Consider the following 21,870-nt stretch of genomic DNA (forward strand, 5'->3'; position numbering starts at 1 on the left):
AACTGGAGGGTATTCCATCACATTCCTGGTGAGTTTCTTGTCAATGCCAGTTTCCAGGATGTTGAGGGTGGGGTACTTAGTGATTTTTAAGACTGACCCCATCAAGGAGCCCAGCTAAAACTGACATCCATGGATATTAAGATGTAAACACCTAATTGACTGGTGTCATCTTGATAAAAGGAAGTTGAGTTCTGGTTGTTGAAGGCCAATCATCCCAGTATTGTCCCAGTCACCCTCCTAAGACCAACTAAAGATTTACAAGGAAGATGCCAGGACTTGAGGGGCAGAGTGATAGGGAGAATCTGGACAGGTTAGGACTTATTCTTTGGAACATGGAAGACTGAGAGATGATCGAATAGAAATGTGCAAAACTGTGAGGGGCATACATTGGGTGAATGCACACTGTCTTTTTCCCAGGGTTTGGAAGTCAAGACCTGTAGGATATAGGTTTAAGGTGAGACGGGAATGATTTAATATGAACTTGAAGGGCACCTTCTTTACACAAAGGATGCCATGTACATTGAAGAAGTGGTTGAGGCAGGTACAATAACAGCTTTTAAAAGACAGTTGCACAGGTACATGCACAGAAAAGGTTTAGAAGGACATTGGCTAAATGCTAGCAAATAGGACTAGCTTAGAGGGGGCACATTGGCCAGCACGAGCTGAAGAGTGTGTTTCCGTGCTGTTTAAATCTGTGATTCTGTGACTATAACTTCAGCTGCTTCATCATAGTCATAGAGCAATACAGCACAGAAACAGGCCCTTCGGCCCATTTAGTCCATGCCAAACTATTATTCTAACTAGTCCCATCGACCCACACCCGAATTATAGCCTTTCATACCTCTCCCATCCATGTACTTATCCAAACTTCCCTTAAACATTACAATCAAACCCACATCCACCTCTTCTCCTGGGAGCTCATTCCACTTTCTCACCATCCCCTGAGTGAAGAAGCTCCCTCTCAGGTTCCCCTTAAATATTTCACCTTTCACCCTTAATCCATCACCTCTAGTTCAAGTCTCGCCCAACCTCATTGGATTTACCCTATCTATACTCCTCAAAATCTCCCCTTGATTTCCTACACTCCAGGGAATAAAGCTGTAACTGATTCAATCTTCCCCTATAACTCAAGTCCTGGCCACATCCTTGTAAATTTTCTCTGTACTCTTTCAATGTTAGTGATATCTTTCCTGTAGGTAAGTGACCAGAACTGCTCACAATACTCTGAATTAGATCTCTTCAATGTCATATACAACTTTAACATAACATCCCAACTCTTGTACTCAATACTCTGATTTATGAAGGCAAATGTGCCAGAAGCTTTCTTTACAACTTTATCTACCTGTGACGCCACTTTCAAGGAATTATGGATCTGTATTCCCAATCCCTTTGTTCTACAGTGCCCTATTGTTCTCCATGTAAGTCTAAAACAACAGAATCCCAGAACTTTGAGCAGCTAGTCCTGCCTTCCTGCGACCAAGTCTCACTAGTGACTACAATGTCATAATTCCACGTGCTGATCCATGTTCTAAGCTCATCCGCCCTTCCTACAATTATCCTTACTTTGAAATAGACGCAACTCAGAACATTATTCCCAACATGCTTAACCTTTTCAATTCCTGTCTTCGTATGTAGGCTTCTTATCAACATCTTTTCACACAACCACTCCACTATCTGCCCTGGCACTCTGGTTCCCATCCCCCTGCAACTCTAGTTTAACCACCCTGCTCTCCATAGTGCAGCACAAGCAAGCCTTCCTGCAATGATATTAGTTTCCCCCCTCCCCCCAGTTCAGGTACAAAATGTCCTGTCTGTACAGGTCCCACCTTCACTGGAAGAGGACCCAATGATCCAAAAATCTGACACACTCCTTCCTACATCAACTCCTTATCCACATGGTAAACTGTATTATCTTCCTATTTCTGGCCTCACTAGCATGTGCTATGGGTGGCAATCGTGGGGGTACTGTCCTGCAACTTAGCACCTATCTCCTTTAATTCACTTTGCAGAACCTCGTCACCCTTATTACCTGCAGTGGTGCTAGGAAGTTTGTGAACCCCATAGAATTTTCACTATTTCTGCATAAATATGACCTAAAATGTGATCAGATATTCACACAAGTCCTAAAACCAGATAAAGAGAACCCAATTAAATAAATAATACAAAAATCATTATACTTGTTCATTTATTTATTGAAAAAAATGTCCAATATTACATGTATTTGTTGGGAAAAGTATGTGACCATCTGGGATAGTGCCTTCAACAAAAGCTATATGGAGCCAGGTGTTGTAATCAGTGAGATGAGATTGGAGCTGTGGGCTGTAGAGGTGCCCCGGCCTATATATAAAAAATAAAGACACACAAAGTCAGGTTACTGACAGAGCCCGCTCTTCTCAAGAAAGATCTGGTTATGTGCACCATACCTCAATCAAAACAGATTTCAGAGGATCTAAGAAGACGAATTGTAGAGATGCATGAAGCTGAAAAAGGCTACAAAAGCATTTCTAAAGAGCTGAGTGTTCATCAGTCCACAGTAAGAGAAATTGTCTACAAATCGAGGAAACTCAGTACTGTTGCTACTCATCCTGCAAAGATCGCACCAAGAGAACAACATGCAGTGCTGAAGGAGGTGAAAAAGAACCCTAGGGTAACAGCAAAAGACCTGCAGAAATCTCTAGAACTTGCTGAAATTTCTGTTCATGTGTCCACTATAAGAAAAACACTGAACAAGAAGGGTGTTCATGGAAGGACACAACAGAGGAAACCAATGCTCTCCAAAAAAAATACATTGCTGCACATTTGAAGTTTGCGAAAGACCACCTGGGTGTTCTACAATGCTTCTGGGAGAATGTTCTGTGGACAGATGAGTCAAAAGTTGAACACTCTGGCAGAAATGCACATTGCTATGTTTGGAGGAAAAAGGGCACTGCGCACCAACACCAAAACCTCATCCCAACTGTGAAGCATGGTGGAAGGATCATCATGGTTTGGGGCTGCTTTGCTGTCTCAGGGCCTGGACAGCTTGCAATCATTGAGGGAACAATGAATTCAAAATTTATCATGGCATTTTACAGGAGAATGTTGGGGTAACAGTCCGTCACCTGAAGTTTAATAAAAGTTGTGTAGCCGCCCGGCAAGCCACAGGGTTGCTCAACTCGCTGTCGTCTAGGGAAACAGCCCTCAGCCCCGCCAATCTGGGTAATTAAGTTTGTGTGGATGCTGTGTGATGTACCCCACCCCGCCCAATAACAGACAATACACCAGATACGATTAAATGAATTACAGTTTATAGATATTACTGGAACTATATAATTAATAGAGATAAGATATAAAAGAAAAGTAAAAGGCGCCACACTTATCAAAGTTCAATCTCTTCATGCACACAGTTGGCGCTCTAGTAACGATCCTCTCTTCACCATTCGATCCCCTCTGACCACTTCGTCCCGCCACCTGGGATCACCCACGGTGGTCGACCAGACGCTCCACACAAGTCTGTCTTTGTCTCCTCTCCTCGCCGAAGACCCTAGACCTCGGACTCCGGCTCGGGTCCGCCCCGTCGGCCAGCTCACAGCATCGCGTCCACTCTCTCTGTCTCCATCGTGCCTTCTGCCAAAAACCCACGCATCACAATAGCTTACAGACACACAAGAAAGAATAACATGGACACCCATTGGTTTATTTGCTCTCTTATCAATAATATAACCCAAAGAAGCTGCTAGCGAGAGAACTTTCTCAGCATTTAACATAACAAAGAAGCCATTTTAATTAGCCTACACAGTAACATAAAAGAAGAAATGCCTTACAGTTGGATAATGCAACAAGACAATAATCCGAAGGACAAGAGTAAATCAATATCAGAATGGTTTAAAAAGAAGAAAATTTGTGTTTTGGAATGGCCGAGTCAAAGTCCTGATCTTAATCCTATGGAAATGTTGTGGAAGGACCTGAAGCAAGCAGTTCATACAAGGAAGCCAACCAACATCCCAGAGTTGAAACAGTTTTGTAAGGAGGAATGACCTAAAATTCCTCCAAGCCGATGTGGAGGACTGATTAACAGTTACTGAAAATGTTTGGTCAAAGTTATTGCTGCACAAGGGGATCACACCAGTTACTGAAGGCAAAGGTTTACATACTTTTTCCAACAAACGCATGTAATAAATGAGTGAAAAAGTATAATGTTTTGTGTTATTTATTTAATTAGGTTTTCTTTATCTAGTTGTAGGACGTATGTGAATATCTGATCACATTTAAGGTCATATTTATGCAGAAACAGAGAAAATCCTGCAGGGTTCACAAACTTTCTATATGTCATTGATACTCACGTGGACCACAACCTCTGGCAGCTCACCCTCCCATTTAAAAATGCTATAAACTTGATTCAAGATGTCCCTGACCCTGGAACCTGGGAGGCAACATACCATCCAGGAATCTCGCTGTCATCCACAGAACCTCCCATATCACTACAGCTCGCCTCATCTCCCATCTTCCCTTCTGAGCCGCAACATCAGACTCAGTGCCAGAGACCTGACCTCTGGCTTTCTTCTGCTAGGTCATTCCCCCCAACAATATCCAAAGTGGTATGCCTGTTGTTGAGGGGAACAGCCACAGGGGTACTCTGCACTGACTACCTATCCCCTTCTTGTTAGTCGCCTGTGTCCTGCACCCTGGGTGTATCTACCTCCCTGTGTAGCTTGTCAATCAATCCCTCAGCCTCCTGAATGATCTGGAGCTCATCCAGTTCCAGCTCCAGTTCCCTGACACCTAAGAAGCTGCAGCTGGATGCACTTCTCGCAGGTGTAGTTATCAGGGACACTGGAGGTTTCCCTGCCTCCCCACATTCCACCATCCACAGCTTTACCTGTGCAATAAGAAAGAACAAAGGAAATAAATAAAGTTACTCGACCAGTCTCTATGAGCCAAAGCCTCAAACTCCCCAATCTAACACTTGCCCCACTCACACAACGGTTGCTCTCACAATGGCGACTCCGCTTAAACCAAACTTCTTTCTGTTGGCCCGTGCCAAGTGCCTAATTAGCCCATGATCTGTGGTGTGTGAATGTCCCATCTGACCCCTCTGACTTTGTTTAAAATCTCGCTTCCGCTACGCACAATCCAATGGCTCCTAGCAATCAGTGATGCGCAAGATATCCTGACTGACCCCGCTCACTTTTTTCAAATCTCACTCCCGCTATGCTCAGTCCAATAGCGATCTGTGACGCGCAAAATTTCCTGACTGACCATGCTCAGCTTTTTTTTCAAATCTCGCTCCTGCTGTGCACAATCCAAAGTCTCCTAGCGAACTGTGGCGCGCAAAATATCCTGACTGACTCCACTGGCCTTTTTTTCAAATCTCGCTCCTGTTATGCACAGTCCAACAGCTCCTAGCAATCTGTGGCGCGCAGAATTCATCAGTTCGTACCTAAAAGACAACTGCAACTTGCATTTACATAGCACTTTTTGAGTGAAGATTTTGAGCATACATTAAAGCCAATAGATTTTGTTTATGTGTAAATATTTCCTTGACACCTTAAATCTGCGATCGACTGGCAATGTTGCAACTCCTTTTTTAGAGGGAGGAAATAATGACCATTTGGAAGATCGTGACTGACAAACTCTTGCTGTTGTTTACAGATCGAACAGGATTGACCTGTATAAACAAAATAGAGAAATGCCAAGAGGTCTACCTTCTGGCATTCGAACATTACATAAACTATCGCAAACACAACATTCCACATTTCTGGCCAAAATTGCTGATGAAAATTACTGACCTGCGAATGATTGGAGCTTGCCATGCCAGCCGTTTCCTCCACATGAAGGTTGAATGTCCCACAGAACTCTTCCCTCCCTTATTCTTGGAGGTATTTGAAGATCAGGAAGTGTAGGTTTAAGTGAAAACTTGGAACCAGGAACAGAAAATAAAACGATCACAGGCTACCTGCCTGGCTACTTGCCCATTGCAGATCATCTTGTCTGTCTAGACCTGTCCGAAACTCAAAGAACCATTCCATTAATGCGGGTACAGTTGCAAATATTTTGTAAGTCATAGTAATGTCCTTTTATCCTTGTGCTCTGTCTTACAAAGGAAGGTCATGCCGACTAGCTGCCCATTGCTGCTTTACAGCTAGTTTTATAAACAGCCATCTCCAAAAGAAAATGGCCAAAAGTCCCATCTTTGTTTCCCATGTGTTCAAACCAGTACAATATTTCTGGTGGTCTGTCACAGGATGGAAAGTTCCCTCATCGTTGTGTGTGGAAGGGAGTCTGGTGTTCTCACCAGAGTCAACTATTTCTTCTTAACATACAACAGTTAAGATAGAGGAGAAGGAAACACATTTCCCTGCATCATTGTCACATGGGAGGAATTCCAAAACTGGAAGGAGAGGCAGGGATAAAAGGCTATGGAGAAGTGTTTACAACAGAGCTCGGCAAACACATCTGAACCTTTGGTTGTGCTCAAGAAATGGGAACTTCGCATGCTTATCTACATTGCAGAGCCATTTTCAATAGGAGAACAACAAATAAAGCCTCCTTCTGCCTTCCTCTCCGGCCATGGCCCGGTTCTGTCAACACCGAAGCCTCCTCTTGTCAGGTGCAGCCTCCTTTCAGCATGGAGGTTGTCAATACAGAGCCAAAGCTGCCAATGATGGTTTTTGACAAGGAGCGCAATCGGGAAGGACCGCAAAGCAAGGAAGGGGGAAAACAGAAGGGTGGCGCACAAGATTCCCCACCTCAGGAATGCCAGCAAAATGAGGTGGACAAGAACATTGGAGTCAAATGTATCAGTAAATCCTGAAGGAGACAAAATGGGGTGGAAATTTGTCCTTGGTCCCCTGTACTAGATGCTTGGTGTAGTAGCACATGCACGTATTACTCAATCTCCAAACTTCAGTCTCATTGAACCAGCCCAGGCATGATGGGCTGATTAGCCTCCTTCTGACTTCAAATTTCTTTGAGATTCAATTAGCTGAATTTCAGCAGACAAATACAGTGCATAGATGAAACAATGCATGTAACTGATGACAAATTTCAATCCTAATGTGTTATTTGGGTTTAAAATGTGCCTACCAGGGGAAGGAACAAAGGAGTTTAGTCCCTGCACTCTGAGCTTGAGTGGTTTCCTTGGTAGCCCTTTAGTTAACCCTTTAGTGGCTCTTTCCCAGGTGACATTGTTTTTACCACAATCATTCCTTTTCTAGTTCTCTCTGCTTGGAATACACAACCACACAAAGCACGTCAAGTTCCCTGGCAAGCTTTGAAGGTCATCTTTGCAAGGCTAAATGTTAAAGTTGTCCCAGTGTAGTTTTCTCACTATTTGCCATTGTCAAGAATAACCAATGTTAAAAGACAGACCTTCAACGCTTGCAGAGGCCTTGTGTGTAATGAATGACCTCAGTACTGAATCATCAGCCAGTGATTTTCAAAGACACAGAGCTGGAATGGAACAACCAAGAGTTGCGGGTTGTGTAATTTCCATCCGTCATTAGTCGCTGGAAATGCATTTCCACTGATTTGCATCTCTGCTAAAATTGTGGTGCTTTGTATCCACCAGTTAGAAAATACTGTGCCCAGTTCCATTTCTAGTTAGTAAAGCTCACAACATCCAATAGCTACATGGCCAAAATCCATTTCCTGAGTTAAAGGATATTCAGTGGAGGTGCGTTCTCTCTGTAGGTCCCCTGTCCAGGCACCTCATATTTCTTATTTGCTGCTTTATCACATTTGAAGTTTCTGGGTGACTGGGCAGAGGCTCCTCTTCCTTTCAGACAAATCCTCAATTGGAACACAAGAATGGATTGAGATCAAAGGCTGAGGTGATGACGTGGAACTTGGATTTAAACCCTTAAGTTGGCTAAGAGTCATCCATCAAAGTCCACATACATCACGTAATAAATACTTTGTGCTGCACCTCCACTGGTGAGCCCCATGTAGACTATAGGCTTAGACAACCCAGCAACATTGGCTGTTTCAGCTGTCTTGCTAACTCAGGTACATCCCTTTACAGTACCCCTCCGGACAACCTCAACAACCTCCGCTTTCTATTTTGTTATGAATAAGGTTCTCTTAAATATCCACAGTCTACTTGAATACTGATCAATGAGATATTTAAACCAGGGACTTACTTTCAGGAAACATTTTATCACTACATTTAAAACCGCACATTACTGAAGAGCTTAAAAAAGCTCAACTGGTGCCCTCCAATAACACTGCTGCTAACTAAAGACAGAATAAGGCCACTCAAGGGTTAACAGTGAGATACGAAAGTAAAGTGAAGGATCTACTCAGGTACAAACTGAATATAATTTTTAAAAGTATATATTAATAGATAAATATTTCATTTGGAGCTGTAACGAGGTTTATGAAATATGAAACCATGTTTTATATTAATCACAATGTGACTAAGCCCCTTGTTTAAAAGAGAAATATTTGCATTTGTATAGCACCTTATCACATCTCTGAACAGTTCAGGTGCAGTTAATTACTTTGATGAGACTGATTTTACCTGAGCAAATACAACTGTCATTTTACCCTCTACAGGGGTTCATGAGGAACAGTCAGATGAACCTGTTATTGGTGGTGTTGGCTTTCTGGAGAGTTGTCTGCCAGGGAACCCACTCCTCTGTCAATTAGCACTGTGGGTCTTATCAAAATAACAGCACCTTTGAACAATGGAACATCATGGGGTAGAAAGTGGTCTTCAGTCATACACAAGTGGCTGCTTGATGAACTCTGCGTCCAAACATTGTTTCCAAAATTCAGTTTCACATTAACAGAACCAGAGTACAGCTGCTACTATATTGAGTATTTGGCACAGAAGATAATTTCTACCCCTCATTCCTCTGACCAGAGAGGCAGCATAGACCAGAAGCAAAATTCATAAAATGAAGCTTATGCCTTTAGAATCAGATTTCAAACAATTCTCCATGTTAATAGTCATGATATTTTGTAAGTATTTGATTTTCATTGAGGTCATTTACAAGCAAGATGGCTACAACTAGCACTTTTCAGGTGAAATTTTTGTACAGGTTCATTTTAACACAGAGCTAAATAACCATTTAAAACATCAGATATATTCTTGAATATTATCTATTAAAATACTTACTGTAATTCTTTTTACCATTAAAATTCTAAATTTGCAATATTTGTGGCATCTATAAAATTAATATTTTCATCCCTTACAATAGATATAATGAATCAAGCATTGCAGCATAGAGCTTTACATTCTGGAAAAGTATTCTATTTAATAACAAACAATTGATAAAACTTGACACCAGTTAGATTTTAGTTAGCATCTGAAAATCAGTTTTTAAGATTTCAGGCTGAGATCCCTTCACCAAACTCTGAATTCTCGTGGAGGGAAATCAGAAACATTTAAGTTATTCCCATAATTCATTACCAACCAATCCCAGAGCTTTTGGTTTTCATTTCCAGATTTACTTTTGAATTTTATCTCCATGCAGTTCTGGATTGTTTCAGCATAAAAGCTCTGCTAGAATTTGCTAGTAGCAGATATTTCTGGACAGAACCAACTCTTCTGCTCTAAGTGCCCTAGCTGTCTCTTTGCATGAATGTGTCTCATATCAGCACCAAGGCTTTTGGTTTATTTTCATTTCTGTCGCCTCATCATCCAGCACATTTTCACTTTTTTCTGTCCCAGATATCTTTAGTTTCATTTGTCCTGTTTACTGGGAATGGCTGTTCCTTAACTACATTCTGTGTTTTTAAAGTACCACCAACATCAACATCCCAAGAATTTAATTGAGGCCTGGTCAGACAAAAATAGATGCAAATAAATGCACAGCTCCCTTGTAACAAGCATTTCTCTCTCAGTTTCATTTAAAGTCCTCTCCTAACCCTGGATTTAAAATCAATCTAGTAACTTCCACTGTTTTGTTGGTGTTAGTTCTGAGTTTGTGCCCAGTGGATCAGTCAGAAATTTCAGCACTCATCTTGTCAGTAGCAGAGTGGTGACAAGGTTTCAACCACAGATTCAGGGGTATGAGCTGTAATCCAATCCATGACAGCTAGGCAGTTTAACTTTAGATAATTAAACAAATCTGGTAATACCAATTTGAAGTCTAGTGTGAGTGACATTAACTATGAAACTACTATATTCTTCATAAAACCTGCTGTACTTTACAACTATCCTTCAAGGAAGGATGTCTGGACTCCTTACCTGAAGTGGCTTACAAGTGACTACTGTCCAATTATGTGGTTAACTCTTAATTACATCATTAACCCTGGTGCATTTATGGATGGACAATAAATGCTGTCATTGCCAGTGGCATTGACACTATGAATAAATAAATCTTTTTTTAAAAACTGATTAGCTTTGGAAAAACTCTTACCTTGTTTCAGACCCTCTAAGTATCTAATATATCTTTTAAGAAGTATGTTAACTTTGAAACGGGGTTTAATAGAATGGTAACTGGGCACCCCGGGTTAAATTACAAATGAAGACTTCATGAACAAGGGTAATATTTCCTGAAATTTAGAAGGTTTAAGTGATGATTTAATTCAAATTATATTTTGAATTAAATTTTAAATTTTTAAAATATTTTGAAAATTTAATTAAAATTTTAATTTAATGTTTAGATACTAAGGAACACTGAGAGTGTAGACAGAGAGAAGCTCTTTCCACCAGTTGGGGAGACAAAGAGTCAGTCCTTCCTGGAATGAAGTCAGAAAACAGATTGAAAAAAAGATTGAAAAAGAAAAGAAAGAAAACAATTTGCACACTACAAGTGGTAAAAACTTGAAACTCACTTCTCCCTATAGCAATTAATGCTACATTAAATGCCACATTAATTGCTAATTTCAAATCTGATGTTGATTAACTTTTGTTAATGAAAGGAATTAATTGATTTGAGGAAAGCTGATTGCATGAAGTAGGTCAGAATTATTGAACAATAGGGTAAATAAGCTTCTTATGTCCCTATCATTGTGTTCTGCCATTTCCTGATTTTCCATTGTGCTCTGAGCTCCACAAATATTAGTTTTTGTTTTACTTCTGATGTGGCCCTTTCAACCCTGCACTCTCATTGCTAAAATGAGCCATATCCAAGCTTGAAGCTCCATTTTTCTACTCAATTGCATGTCCTCCACAAGAAATTTCTTTTACTTAGTAGTCATTAATACAGAAGCCTAACCCGTGTCATTGTAAAAGTTAAGTCACACTTCCAGATTTTCTAACAACGTAAAGCCCAACACTGCCCTAATTTCAAACAGCTGGAGGAACTCAGTGAGTCAAACTGCATCAATGGAGGCATAGGGACAGTCAGCATAGGGATCTCATCAAGTCAAGATCCTGCATACTGAGTCTTAACCCAAAATATTGACTAACTCTTTGCTTCCGCAATGCTGCTTGACCTGCTGAGCTCCTCTGGCTTTTTTGCTCCAGATTCCAACATCTGTAGAATGTTTAGTCTCCACTGCCCTAACTTTCACTCCTACAAACCCATAATGACTTTGATTACTTCTAAAAATATGAAAAGCAGAGATTTAGAGGTGCCACAAACAGTGCAGAAGTTAGTATTGATCTTTAAAAGTATGCCTTCAGCTGTATATGTGTCAAATAAAACAGAGTGCAGGAAAGCATGAGGAAAACATTTGATGCGATGAGTGAGACGAGACACCACAAGCTAAACAGGTCAACTTTGTACAGCATTTATTTATGGGAGAGACAGGAAGGTGGTAGGTTAGTTTACCAAAGCAGTTAGTAAAACACACACATTAATGAGCTACATAAATAGAGGAACTGTATATTATAGTACACACATACAAAACAAAAATTCAGCCTCATATGGAGATTTAACTTCATGTAAGACATAAAAGTTTTGGAGAAGATATAGATGAAATTCACTGGATGGGTTCCAAGAATAAAGGATTACACTTCTGCATTATTATGGAAGAGGTTGTTCATCTTGGAGCAAAAAAGACTCAGTTGAGATTCAAGAAAGGTGCAAATACAGAGTGATACAGAGAAACACTTTCCAATAGCTCTTGGGTCAATAACCTAAAGCACAAATTTAAAGTAATTAGCTTAAAAGCAGAGGTGATCTAAGGAATAAAGTTGTTATATATTGATTGATCACCATTGGGAATGCACTCCCTGAAAGGGTGGTGAAAGCTGATTTCAACAGCACCTTACAAAAAGGAATCAGATAAATACTTAAAGGTGACAAAAATGAAAGGACTATTGGGGAAAAAATCATGAGGATTGGACTCCCAGACTCCCAGAGCCAGCACAGGTTCAATAGACTGAATAAGCCTCCTTTTGGAGTGTAATGGTGTATATCTCTCTAATCAGTTGTGCATGCCTCTGTTAACTGTTAATGCATAATGTGCAAAATGCAATAGGTAAGATTTCATGTTATATATAATGTATGTCAAGAAAATGTCCTGATTGGTGGAAATCTGTGATTGCAGCAATCTTCCTTCAAGGCATCTTGTTTTTAACAACAATGAATTCTTCAACTAGTGATGAAGATTTAAAGCAATGTCTAAGAATATCCTGAAGTAGATATGAAATCTCAAAGTGGATATGATATGGGCAAGTGATTTATTGTGGCCAACGTTTAGCATTTAGAAAACATCTTCAATTTCTGTTAGTTTCTCTGGCTGCTTTTTACTTTTAATGTTCAATGTGATTTAAAAGCCAGTTGTCTGGCATTGTCTGATAATGAATTCTCAATCTGCTCCATGCACATGAATTGAGACACCAAGTTTCTGTAAAGCATCAGAATCTGCAGATGCTGGAAATTTTAAATAAAAACAGAAATTGCTGAAAACACTCAGCGGGTCAGACAACATCAATAGAAAGATAATCAAGAGTTAATGTTTCAGGTCAAAGATCCTTTGTCAAAACTGGAAAGAGAGACAGGAAGTTGGTTTTACTTTGAAAAAACCATGAGGTGGGGATCAGGTGTAAATGAGGCAATCTGGTATGGACATAATAGTTCAAAGTTCAGAGTAAACTTATCATCAAACTACATATATGTCACCATATACAACCCTGAGATTCATTTTCTCGCAGGCAATCACAGTAAATACAAAGAAACACAATAGAATCAATGAAAGACTGCACTCAACGGGATGGACAGACAACCAGTGGGCAACATTTTTACTGACTGGATATAAGATTTTAAATAAATTCTAAATTTTAGAAGGCAACAAACTGTGCAAACACAAAAAGAAAGCAATAAATAATAAACCAATAAGTGAAAAACACCAGAAATATGCTGAAGTATAAGAGGAAATGGACAGACTTTGGAACATGAGCAGGGTATGCATTGTTTTAATAGTAATATCTATAACTGGTGTCATCCCAAAGTCGCAACACAATAACATTAAACAATTCAGGCTACACAGCAATATCTATGTAAATCTTCAGAAAGCTAAAATACTACTCACGACCAGAATAGTCCAAAAGTTCCTAACAATTGACAAATGAGCATGCTTGGCTATGCTCGTGCCTCAGGTTTTACCAGCCTGAGCTGAGAAAAAATAAATAATAATAAATAAATATTGAAAACATAAGATGAAGAGTCCTTAAAAGTGAATCCATTGGTTGTGGGAACAGTTCAGTGATGGGGCAAGTGAAATTGAGTGAAATTATCCCCACTGCTTCAAGAGCCTGATGGCTGATGGGTAATAACTGTTCCTGAACCTGGTGGTGCGGGTCCTGAAGCTCTTGTACCTTCTTCCTGATGGCAGTAGCAAGAAGAGAGCATGGCCTGCATGGTGGGGTTCCTTGATGTGGAATGCTGCTTTCCTGCCACAGTGCTCCATGTAGATGTGCCCAATGGCGGGGAGGTGTGGCCCGTGATGGACCAGGTCATATCCACTACTTTTTGTAGGCTTTTCTGTACAGGGGTATTGGCATTTCCATACCAGACCATGATGCAACCAGTCAATATACTCTCCACCATATATCAATAGAAGTTTGTCAAAGTTTTAGATGACATGCTGAATCTTTTAAAACTGCTAAGAAAGTAGAGGCACTGCCGGGCTTTCTTCATAATTGCACTTACGTGCTAGGCCCAGGACAGATCCTCTGAAATGATAACATTGAGGAATTTGAATGTGCTGACCGTCAACTGAGACAAAAACCATATTCTGGCCAGTTCTGATACAGACAGAGAAAGCAAGTTACCTGAAGTTATAGAATGTTTATGTTCTCACTCTCCAGCTCCCAATTTCATAGCAATTGTTCCTTTGCTTGGTTTCTCTCTCTTTCTCTCACTCACACTCTCTCTCCGTAATTGCCCCCACAAACCCCTCGACTAGATGACCTCCTTTACAGCTTCTTCCCACAGCAACTCAGGCTCTTCAACTTGAAAATTTAACTCTGTTCCACAGATGTTGCCTGACCTGCTAAGTGCTTTCAGCATCTTCTCTTTTTATTACTAGTTTTAAGTAGCTTGGTGAGACTGGGAGCCCATTACACCAGCTCAGAAAGTCTTGAGTCAGCTTGGGTTCAGATAATGCTGAGTAAGAAGGTGGTGGCTGTCCAGAATCTTGGCTAACAGCCCCGTGTAGTACTGAGTGAGGACAGCCTATCAGATGTGCTAACTTTTGCTAATTGGAGAGTCTTAGTTAAACATAAAATAATCTCTTGGCAGCGTTTCATAAAAGAGTAGGAAAGTTAACTCTCCTCTCCAAGCCAACAGTTATCCTTCAATCAGCATCAGGGAAATGGGTTTCTGGTCATTATCACAATGTTGCTTGTGATAGCATGCCATAAAAAAGTTGGCTGTTATACTTCTTAAACCGGTCCTAATTTGAAACTACTCCATTGGCTGTGAAATGTTTAGGAATGCTCTGAAGGAACTTTGCAATTAGAAGCCACCCTGTTTCGTTCCTGCTGCTGTTGAGGGGTGTGGAGAGTTCAAAAGGTCACCTTGATTCAAATGAACGTGACCAAGGGCAGAAGGACTGCAAATGAAAGGGAGGCCACAGTAAATCACTTGCTTGAGGTGACACACTCTGCCTTGATCAGTGGCGTGGCTTTGCTTATGGAGTTTGTGCCATTTAAATCCACCTTAATAGAGAGAAAAAAGGATGAGATGTGAACAGGACTGTACCACATTGCTTACAAAAATATGGTTGATGACTCAAAGCTTCATCGCAGCAACCAATTAATAATCAGTCCTCATCTTTGTCATTTTATAGAGCCTGTTTATTGTGTTTTCCCAGTTGTTTGTTTCTGCAGTTGAGATGTGTATTGTTAGGATGTTGCTAACTATTGTGAATCTTTGCTTTATCTCTGTCCGGATCAGCTGTTTCCTATTGACCCAATATGCCCGTTAGTTAACCAGACCTCAAGACAGGTTAAGGCTCTCCTGCTGCTGCTTGCACGTGGGCTCTGCTTTCTGGTTTCAAAATTTTGAAAGTCTTGACAAAGTTCCTTTGTTTTGAGTTTAATGTTTCCAAAGTCCAACTTCCAGACTGATACCTGGACCTGGACTGGAGCATTCCAACTACCCCTCTGTGGAAAGATTGTTGAAAGCAAAGGCTAATGCTCCCTGAGTTCGTCCAGACTGATACCTGGACCTGGACTGGAGCATTCCAACTACCCCTCTGTGGAAAGATTGTTGAAAGCAAAGGCTAATGCTCCCTGAGTTCGTCCAGAAATCAGAAATGTTATTTTGTTTCGTATCCCGAGCAACAGATTTAAATTTATCTAAGTGCTCTTTTAGAAAAGAGTGGGATGCTGGTTATTGAGTGTGTAGACATCCAACCTAGGTGTCATGTGGTGGTGATGGACTTACCTGATTATCTACCCAGGTGTGCAGGATCCAATTCAGGACTCCCAACTTTCTGGTTGAAATTGGTAAGAATACCAATTCCATAGTATTTTTTGTGTACCTTTACAATATGTGATTAACTCTTAACTACCTTGAAATGTTGCCTAGCCATGTCTTGTGAAAGAACAAGAAACATGCCACACTAACAAGGATTCCAGTAGGGTTACTTTTTGTAATCGAGTCCAAAAAGGAACAGGAGTAAAGATTAGGAACTAAAGCTCTGGGTTCTGAAATTTGCTTGTTCAGTGGCAAGAGTTCCTCTTAAAAAATCTTGATAACGCCTTGCAAGAGATTAAAAGGAGGAGATTTACCTCCATTTTGAGGTTGGAATTTATACGTCAGTAGTTTCTGAACTTTTTTGAGGAAGTTTTGGATCCCAAGTTCCCCACTGAGCTCTGGAGGGGGAACCAAGGGATTCTGCAGATGAAGGAGAAAGTGAGTTTTATCAGTTTCCCTACGGAGAAGCCGAAGAGATAGGGAGAACAGTTGTTCTGCTGCACACTGGATTCTGAGCTGCTGTAGTAGTTACACAACAAAATAGGCTGCTAAAGCATTTGCCACTTTAAAATTTCTCCTGTACTTAACATGTTATTTGGAAATTGATTTTAAAAAGTGCACGTTAAGACATATGTAAATTGAAAATGTCCAGCTCATATCTAATGTTCGAACTTAAGAATGAAGAACTTGTGTAAACCATTGAGTACCTTAACGCTGCTCTGCGATATAATAATTCTATGCTTCCTCTCTCCCATTCACAATGTGTCCACAGGAGAGAGGCTTGCTTTTACATACACTTAACATATGTGAAATGATCAAACATGATCACCTGGAATAATTTGACTTCCTCATTTCTCTAACCAACACTACTGACATATTATTCATTATCCAAGTGTTCCTGCCTAGACCCTGCCAATCACTGGTCCCAAAACAGACGCAACCTAGTCCCTGCCAATCACTGGTCCTAAAACAGGCGCAACCTATTCCCTGCCAATCACTGGTCCCAAAACAAACACAGCCTAGTCTCTGCCAATCACTGGGCCCAAAACAGATGCAGTCCAGTCCCTGCCAATCACTGGTCCCAAAACAGAGGCAACCTAGTCCCCGCCAATCACTGGTCCTAAAACAGACCAAACCTCATCCCTGCCATAATGTCAAAATGTGATGTATTTCCTCACTGTCTGGCACAATCCTCATTGTACAATCCAAGCCTTACACATTGACCCAATCCACAGTTTGACCCAGTCCCTAGTGTCCAACCATATCGTCGCAAACAAACCCAATTCTCATTATCCAACTCTTAACACTACTGACCAATATTTTCTCCACTGTCCAACCTAATTCCCATTGTTTGATACAATCTCCACTATCTAACACAGTCCCTGTTGTCCAAAATAATTTCCTGAAGACCGTTTCTGCCTTTCTTGGTCCAACCCTTCCTTCATCAAATCAGATTTGGCCCAATAACTAATGTCCAGCCCAATCCAATCCTGGCTGTATGGCATAATGTCCCAGCCACTGGAGTTTACTGATGGTCTCACACCAGGGAGAGTGGGAAGGTAAGACATGTAATCCCTGGCTAATTACTAGGGTATATCAAGGAGAAGGAGAGCCCTAAAGGGACTAAGGAAGAGACAAATCTATACTTAATTCAGAAATAAATTGTGTAGATTAATAAGAGTTACCATGAAACTGTCAAATTGTCATAAAAATCAAACTGGCTCACTAATGATGTTTTTAGTAATGAGTTCCTTGTCCTTACCAGATTTGGACATTGTGGCTCCAGATGTGATTAGATGACTGAATCAAATAGCTACACAGAGTGGCCTAGCAAACTATTCAGTTGCGTTAAACAACCAAGATTCATGGAGCCTCAGGGTGATCAGAACAGGTGAGAAATGCCAGCCTTCCCTGAGATGCCCACTATCCTGAGAATTAATATTGTTATGCCAATACATGCCCAGTGGGCATCAGTGTCGCGGCTCATCATTTAAGCCAATGATCACTGATAGTTTAGATGTTCCGTAAGAGCCAAATAAAGGCACCACACTGTGGTGCAGGAACTAACACTTTTTAAAATATTTTCCTGAAATAAATGCTTACAGCTGAGAATTCTCTCTGCAGTCACCTTCCCTGTGCTAATAGGTGGTCAGTATTTACAACCTCTTTTGGCATGGCTTAGCAGGTGAGCCTGTCTCCAATTGATAGAAGTGTCCTTCTTGCGCTAGATTAGGTCCTCACTGTCTACTGCTGCATACTTGAGAGGAGATTTCAGCAAAGCTGCAGTTAAAGTTGATACTGTCCAGTTCTGCCTAGAGGCTGGAAAGAGAAAGTTAACTCATGCCCAATGGGTTGCCATTCTTGTATATAGAGGCTGGTGTTTGCCCCCTCTCAGGGTCTTCAGAACTGGCTTTGATGGCTACCAAATGCTGTCAAGGAAACAACCCAGCAGTGACATCTCTGCCCCTGACTGGATTTGTTTACCAGTGTTGTTGCACCAGACTGATATTGGCACTACATGGGGTTGCGGGATGAAGGGATCATGAGATGGGGTGTGTGAGGGAGGGGTGGGAATTGGGTAGGGATTGATATCGTGAAGAAGCCTTATTTTCTGTTGGCTACTCACTGCTGCTGTATTTGGCAGTGCTGATGGGCACAGACTCTTTGGAGGATGCACAATGGTGAAAGATAGCAGGGCAAGTGGATATTAGGGAGGGAGGGAGGGGGGTGGGTGGGTGTTAAATAGCTTGCACTTTGTAGATCCGAAGGAAAGGGAAGAAGACAACAAAATGAGGTCAAAGTCAATGATCCTAAGATTAAAAACTGGAAATGACCTCACAAGACATAAAGAAACTGTGGAGAAAGCATGACCAAAGAGTGAGAGAGAAAGTCTATATATATATATTTTGTAGAAATACTGTTCCAAATTGATTATCCTGTCAGTGAGCAGGACATTATGAATGTGGCCTTGGAAGCCAAAAGAAAGCACCTTGATTTGTAATATTTTGCTACACGCAAAGGAAAACAATGGAATTTTATTAAACGTGGAGAAGAATTAAAGACTACATGTTAAGAGCTGATCGTTTTATGACAATTGGTTGAAGCTAACATACTCCTGTGGATGTCTAACCACCACAAGGAACAGAATTTTAGAACTATTTTAGCAACATTCAACAAAACTAAGAAACTGTTTTTTATATGTTGGAGTCATTATTCTTGAAATGCTGGCTGTAAAATTCATCTGATCTATTGGATTAACATTTTGCAATCAGAAAATTAATAATGTATTTTCTTGTCTCCAACAATATCTCTTTGCAATTTATTGCTCCAGTCTAAAGTGTCACATTGCCACTGGGAAGATGATGTTCTTGGTTGAAGGTGGAAGTCCTGGTAAATGTGACAGGAGAAAGACTGAGTCAAATTTTCATCCCTTCTTTAGTAACCTGGAAAAACCAGTGGCCATTTGTATACGAGGGACTGTAACTCCGACACGTCGTCTGTTGGGGAAAGCCTTGGTTCAGGCAATGGAGTACCTGGAGCCTGTATTTGTGTACATTTCCTTTGTTGAATAGAGAAACCTTTCAGTCCACTTGATGTTGAACAGCGGATTGTCCCTCTTCCTCCTCAGGGAGAGGTGGCCATTTCTGGGAAAAGGCAATGTCAGTTTTGTCCTAAGGAACGGGAACGTGACCTTGGACTCATAGATGCCAAAACTAAAAGTGTGCAGTTGGATTCAGTCCCTCAGGAAATGGATGTGCAGCCCACAAGCTATTGGCCAGGGCAGCTCATTTCCAGAATTTCGAGTGGCCTGCGACAATGTTGGTAGGAGGTGTGGATGGCCTCCGAGCTTAGTGATCTTCTTTATCCATTGTACACAGAATGGTCATACAGTGGTTAAATTACTGGGCTAACAGACAATGACAGAGTTTGAATCCTATCATAGCAGCTGAATGATTCAAATCATGGTAACTTAATATATCTGGAATTACATCAGAAAGCCAGTTTCAGTAACAGTAACCACAAAACCACTGGATTGTTTTAAAAACCCCTCTGGTTCACTAACATCCATCAGGAAAGGAAATCTACCTTCCTTGCCTCGTTTGACCTACATGTGACTCCAGGCCACCGACATGCTTGACTCTTAACCCTCTCCTCAGTCTGAGGCAATTAGGGACGGACAGTAAGTTACAAGTAATGTCCATAACATGTGAATGAATAATTCTTACATAAAAACCGACACTCTAAGGTTTGTACAGTGCAGAGAGTAAACCAATTGTGGCCAAGCCTTTGACTCTCATGCTCTGGCTAAGCAAGGATGTATTTTTTTAAAGCACTAGTGCACAGTTCACACATGTGGTGCGGTTATTGAACAACTAATGTCATAGTTTAAGTAGAGCTTTGTGTGTCGTTTCACTTTAATATTGGTAGGGATTCACTAAAGCACCTCAAGGGCCTCTGCAGTGGACAGTAGGCCCTTCCCATATCCATCCCACTACAGGAGGCCCAGTACTGCTCCACTTAAAGGTGTACAATATACCCAGTGTTCATAACTGGAAGCTGGACAGGGTATCTCCTGTGTGAGGACCTCGGGTCACGTTGCAGTTCTGATCATTAGATGGATTTCTTTTAGGAACAGATCAGGGCCACTAAGGCCCAGCAAAATGGTACCATTTGAAACCTCCTTTTGTCTGCCATTGCTGATCGAATTATCGATGTGCTGCTTTAGCTTATTGCAGGTCCTGTCCAGTGTGTTGTTCTTCTTCTGTAATTAATGCTCATGAGATGAGGCTGTCTGTCTTCCTTTCCTTCACTGTGATGTAAATAAGGCAACAATACCTGCTGGGAGGAGAAGGCTGCTGTAAGCAGGCTCTCACTATAGAGACTGTGTTGTGTGTCAGATAGCTTTGGCTGGGATAACATCACTGAGGCTATCGACAATCACTGAGTGTATGCAATGTGCGACTAAATCTTTGTTTATGGCTAGGATTTTAAAGGAAGATATTTTTATGGTTAATTGTTGCTGATCTATTTTACTATATATATTTATGTAATAAACTTGTGACAGAAACATTCTTTTGGTGTGACTTGATTTATTGCACACAGCGCATAGTAAAGACTTCATTTAGATGGTCCTCCAATGGCCTGGGGACATGGTGTGATGTAGATATAAGGTACAATCCCTCTTGTAAGAAAAGCAGCAGCCTATTTATGGTCAACAAGATTCTGCAAACAATTAACTTGATGGATAATGCTTTAAATTAGTGATATTGAGTGTTAGCGATTGGCTGAATTAAAGATTTTTTAAGATTAGCTGAACATACAGTGAAATGCGTCATTTGCATCAACAGCCAACACAGTCCAAGGATGCACTGGGGGCCAGCCCGCAACTATCGCCACGCTTCTGGTGCCAACACAGCACGCCCTCCCTCAGCTTACTAACCCTAACCCATATGTCTTTGGAATGCAGGAGGAAACCGGAGCACTCAAAGGAAACCTTGGCAGTCACGGGGAGAATATACAAACTCCTTAGAGATGACGCAGGATTTAAACTCTGATCTTCCGATTGCTGGCGTTTTAAAGCGCTGCGCTAACCGCTATGCTACCATGCTGCCTAATTCATGCCATTGGACCTCTTTATCCCCCTGAGAGGGCAGATGGGACACTGGTTCAATATTGAATTGCCGCTGAAAGGGAAGCTATTCAGCCCACTGAGTTTGCACTAGCTTTTTGTAGAGTAATTCAGTCAGGCCTGCTTTTCCTCCATGATCCAGAAATGTGCCTTTTACCAGCACGAGAAAATCTGCAGATGCTGGAAATCCAAAGCAACACACACACACACACACACAAAATGCTGGAGGAACTCAGCAGACCAGGCAGCATCTGTGGAAAAGAGTAAACAGGCGACGTTTCGGGCCGAGACCCTTCACCTGACCTGCTGAGTTCCTCCAGCATTTTGTGGATGTGCATTTTACCTCCAGATCTGATCCCCTTTTGAAAGCCACAGCTGAATACACGTACACCACGTGGCCAAGCAAGACATGTCAAATAGGTGGGACTCTGAAGGTAC

The 21,870-nt window shown here is 41.2% G+C and overlaps 1 protein-coding gene across 17 annotated transcripts in view; it reads left to right on the forward strand.

The window, feature by feature from the left end:
* LOC134340450 (thyroid hormone receptor alpha) overlaps positions 1 to 21,870 on the forward strand; it is a 534,574-nt gene that overhangs the window by 463,751 nt on the left and 48,953 nt on the right. For 16 of the 17 annotated variants that reach the window (XM_063037698.1, XM_063037699.1, XM_063037702.1 and 13 more), the window contains one exon: positions 5,632 to 18,350. The exons of the other annotated variant lie outside the window; for it this stretch is intronic. In XM_063037698.1, the coding sequence (XP_062893768.1) occupies positions 5,632 to 5,882 (251 nt within the window). In that variant the 3' untranslated portion in view covers positions 5,883 to 18,350. Of the gene's footprint in view, positions 1 to 5,631; positions 18,351 to 21,870 lie in introns of those variants that run through there. 17 annotated transcript variants of the gene reach the window in all.

The sequence above is a fragment of the Mobula hypostoma genome, chromosome X1 (genome assembly GCF_963921235.1).
Source record: "Mobula hypostoma chromosome X1, sMobHyp1.1, whole genome shotgun sequence".
Classification (NCBI taxonomy): domain Eukaryota; kingdom Metazoa; phylum Chordata; class Chondrichthyes; order Myliobatiformes; family Myliobatidae; genus Mobula; species Mobula hypostoma.